This window comes from Sphaeroforma arctica (genome assembly GCF_001186125.1).
Source record: "Sphaeroforma arctica JP610 unplaced genomic scaffold supercont1.108, whole genome shotgun sequence".
Classification (NCBI taxonomy): domain Eukaryota; class Ichthyosporea; order Ichthyophonida; genus Sphaeroforma; species Sphaeroforma arctica.
The window spans coordinates 2992-6485 of record NW_014040450.1 but is presented as its reverse complement, the minus strand read 5'-3'; the positions used below and the strand labels follow the sequence as shown (position 1 = coordinate 6485).

Here is a 3494-nt window from a genome sequence, read left to right as displayed (position 1 = left end):
CATACATACATACTTGCATACATACATATACATGTATTTGTATCACATACACGTTTTGTGATACAAATACATGTATATGTATGTATGCATACATAGACATATATATCACATCATCGACCACATACACGTCTCTTTTCAATTCAACCATCAACAGAAACTGGCAAGTGTATGATGCATATGGAATTAACAAGACATCTTCAGAGCTAAACCACATTTGGTTGTTGGACTCTCTTATTATTATACATGGCAAGGCCACATTATCGCCTCAAGGGAATATGACGCTTAAACCACACGAGCCAGCAAGCTAGAAGCCAACGGCTCTGCAGCGCTGATTTCTGTCACATGTCTTGTCCTTGTACAGTAACAGATTCGATGTTCGGTTTAGCGTCACATGTGTCTCAAATGCCTTTTAGTATATTGGATTACTAACGGGCACATATATACCGAACAAGCGACGAATCGCGTGCTTATCTTATTTGTCAGATTAAGCCCAGAGACTAGGATCAATGGTAACGTAGTAAAGGTCGTCTCAAAGTAAGTAATCTCATTCCTGCGACCCATTACAAATTGCACAAAATCTCAATGCGCGCTACCTACCCCGCAGTTACGCAGCATCCGCACCACGCGTCAAAACGCTCGTACTATGTTAAACCAATTGTATGTTCGCCAGCAACGGCACTTGTCCGAAGTGGACTATTAATGAGCGGTCCTAAGCAACTGCAGAGTAGGTGTAAAGCTAGCTGTTCGCACTCAGGGGCAAGTATCTGCTGGAGCAGTTAAATCCTAAGCAGAGAGTACGTATGGTCCAGTTTTCCTCTGAAAAATACTCATCAAACCAGTAGAGCAACCGACACCCCGATTTTCTTCTAATTAGGTGCATGTAAAGACCCTCACCATACCCCTAACGCAACCGACAGGAGTGCCCGGTTAACCCGAAATTAGCGCAAGCAGCTGCACCGTAAACCAAGCGGAGTGTAGTTAAGACCCGAGGACATTTAATCAGCTACACGGGCGCTATTACGCCGTTTCGGCGATCGCATCCTCGTCCAAGTATATGTGAAGTTGCTAATGCTCGAGAGGGAGAGAGGGAGTATGTAATGCACCAGAGACCTCAGTGGAGGACCAGACGACTCCAAGACAGGTACAAAGTAGTAGACTGCGTAAGTACAGTATAAGCGAGTTGCCTGAGACATGCAGCTGTCCGTTGATGTGCATGGATACCAGACTATGCCGTCCACTCTAACGAGCCCCACCTTGTGTCAAGCATGCAGCACTCAACGATCGAGACTTGGATCTCTGGTGAGTCTTATGGCCCCGTACTACGAGTATAAGTAAGACTGGGAACTCTGGCGTGTCGTATGTTCTCGTACTACTAGTATAGGGAATGCGACAAGCTTAAACCTATATCCTTTCTTGTATAGTCCCGGCGACTGCGACAAGCACCCACCCATCCACCATCAGGTATATGGAGAACATCTAGTTACTGGTATATGAGGTAATCTAGGAAACATGGTGAACATAATGAAGGATTACAGTATCGTCTCTGCTCTGCACAGAATCGAAAGCCCGTGAACAGTCAGTCGAACTAAACTCCATTCTGCGTGGGATGTGTCAAGTATTGCAAATACTTCTCTCATTTGGAATCCAGGCCTCCGGCTTACTTAGAGGCACAGCACTATTGCTATATGCGTAAACTTGGCTAGTACTATCGCTATATGCGTTCACTTGGTTGTAAGGCATACGACCCACTTAGGGCGCTCCTACTGACATAAACTGTGAACTGTGGCGCCGGTTCGTTGTCACTGAGCCACACCTTTGCCTTGAAACCCCAGGAATACCAGTACTGTGGACCTTTTGCCCTAAAACCTCACTATACCAATATTCCTGCCCCTTTGCCTACCAAGGCCAAGGGCATGGTTGCTCAGTTCACAACATGTGAATGCTGTAATTAGTTGCAAGTGACTGTGGCCATCACCGCTGCTAGGTGCATTAGGAATAGATCACTATTATCTGCAAGTGACTGACCACAAGCGTAGTCGTCCACGTTTTGAGGTTGCACCTGAGTGCTGCTAATGGCCCGCGGGGTGTCTCTCAGATGAGTACAAAGCAAAGCTCCGCTGACTAGTACCCAAGCCACCGACACTCCCGGCGACTACAACTTGGGCTCTGAGTAGATAGGGCCCACCCATGCTCATAACATCAGACATCTCAAAAGTACACGCTACATGCGGAGGAAGATATCCAAACGCCTCTCATTCTTCTACAAAGAGCCATTCCCATTGCGCCGGATCGCTGATCAGTCCACAGACCATCTCCATGCGGTGGCTGATTTGCAACTGCCAACGCTAGCGACGAGAACGTCCACGCCATGTGCGCGGCATAGTTCTTGGGCTCTACACACTTGATGTATAGACATCTACGCCGCAGGGGTTTAGGGTTCTACGCACTTGATGCAATCCTACCACCAGCCAGTGCAGCAACCAACTCGCTCGGAATACATTTGGTGCTTAGGCAAATGCGGATTTGAATGAATATCGCCCTTGCTCTGTGTTTCAGGGGCCGACTGCGGTTGGAGCTACACCACACACAGAGTCACAAGCACCGACAAGACACTGTGACCTATATGTGTTCACCTACTATGTGCACACCTCCATGTGGTAGGCTGTTGCTACCATGTGATATTATCATTAGACATGTGTGTATGTTCGGTACTTTAACCCGGCCAACAATACACCCGGAATCTGCATCTGCTGCCCTGCTCTTAGTGATTTGGCATGTCGTACCACACCCCACTGTTCGAGCCCAGTATATAACATACCCCCGCCATCCGCAGGGTAAGCTGTCTTGAAATCACTCCTGTCCCTCCTATCTCCCCCCAAAGACCAGCCAAAACGGTCAACGCGCTCGTGATCTTCATCAGTGTGACTGCATTGTTTACTGTTTACGGATATGCCACGTGTCCGCCTTCATTAATCTGTCATCATTCCTTACACTATTAAGACAATCATCGAGTCCAGAGACCACCCGCGCGACTGTAACCATGGCAACAGCTGAATGCTCGGTACAATACTCACAGAGTGCAAAGTGAAGCTCTTTGGACGGCGGTAAATACAGTCATGACTCTCTTGTTTGTTCAGAACCCTCCGGCATTCAGCAGATAATAGCATGAAACTACTACATATCATACCATCAATAGGTAGCTATTGGTGAATATATCATTACTATGTGGCTATTGATTGTTATACCTGTCATCCAAAGCGTTTGGCAACTAAAGCCATCATGAGCAGAGAGCGTCGCGCATACGCGTTGTCCGATACATGCGGATCGTTACGTATATCGGCGATCTTTGTAACGCCTTGCATAGCAATTGCGAGTAGCAGTGTACTCATGCCTGCTTGGAACTCTCCCGCAATAACAGCAGATGTCACTAAGCGTAAGTGGATGCCCAGTTCAGTCTAGGACGAATAGTCCAATGCGTACGGGCCGTCAATCAT

The 3494-nt window shown here is 47.3% G+C and overlaps 1 protein-coding gene across 1 annotated transcript in view; it reads right to left on the bottom strand.

Annotated features, from left to right (window-relative positions):
- Positions 1 to 3248: 3248 nt before the first annotated feature.
- Positions 3249 to 3494, bottom strand: part of SARC_02419 (hypothetical protein) — a gene marked incomplete at both ends in the record, with an annotated part of 3199 nt that continues 2953 nt past the window's right edge. The window contains one exon of the mRNA XM_014303812.1: positions 3249 to 3455. Coding sequence (XP_014159287.1) covers positions 3249 to 3455 — 207 coding nt within the window. The remainder of the gene's footprint in view (positions 3456 to 3494) is intronic.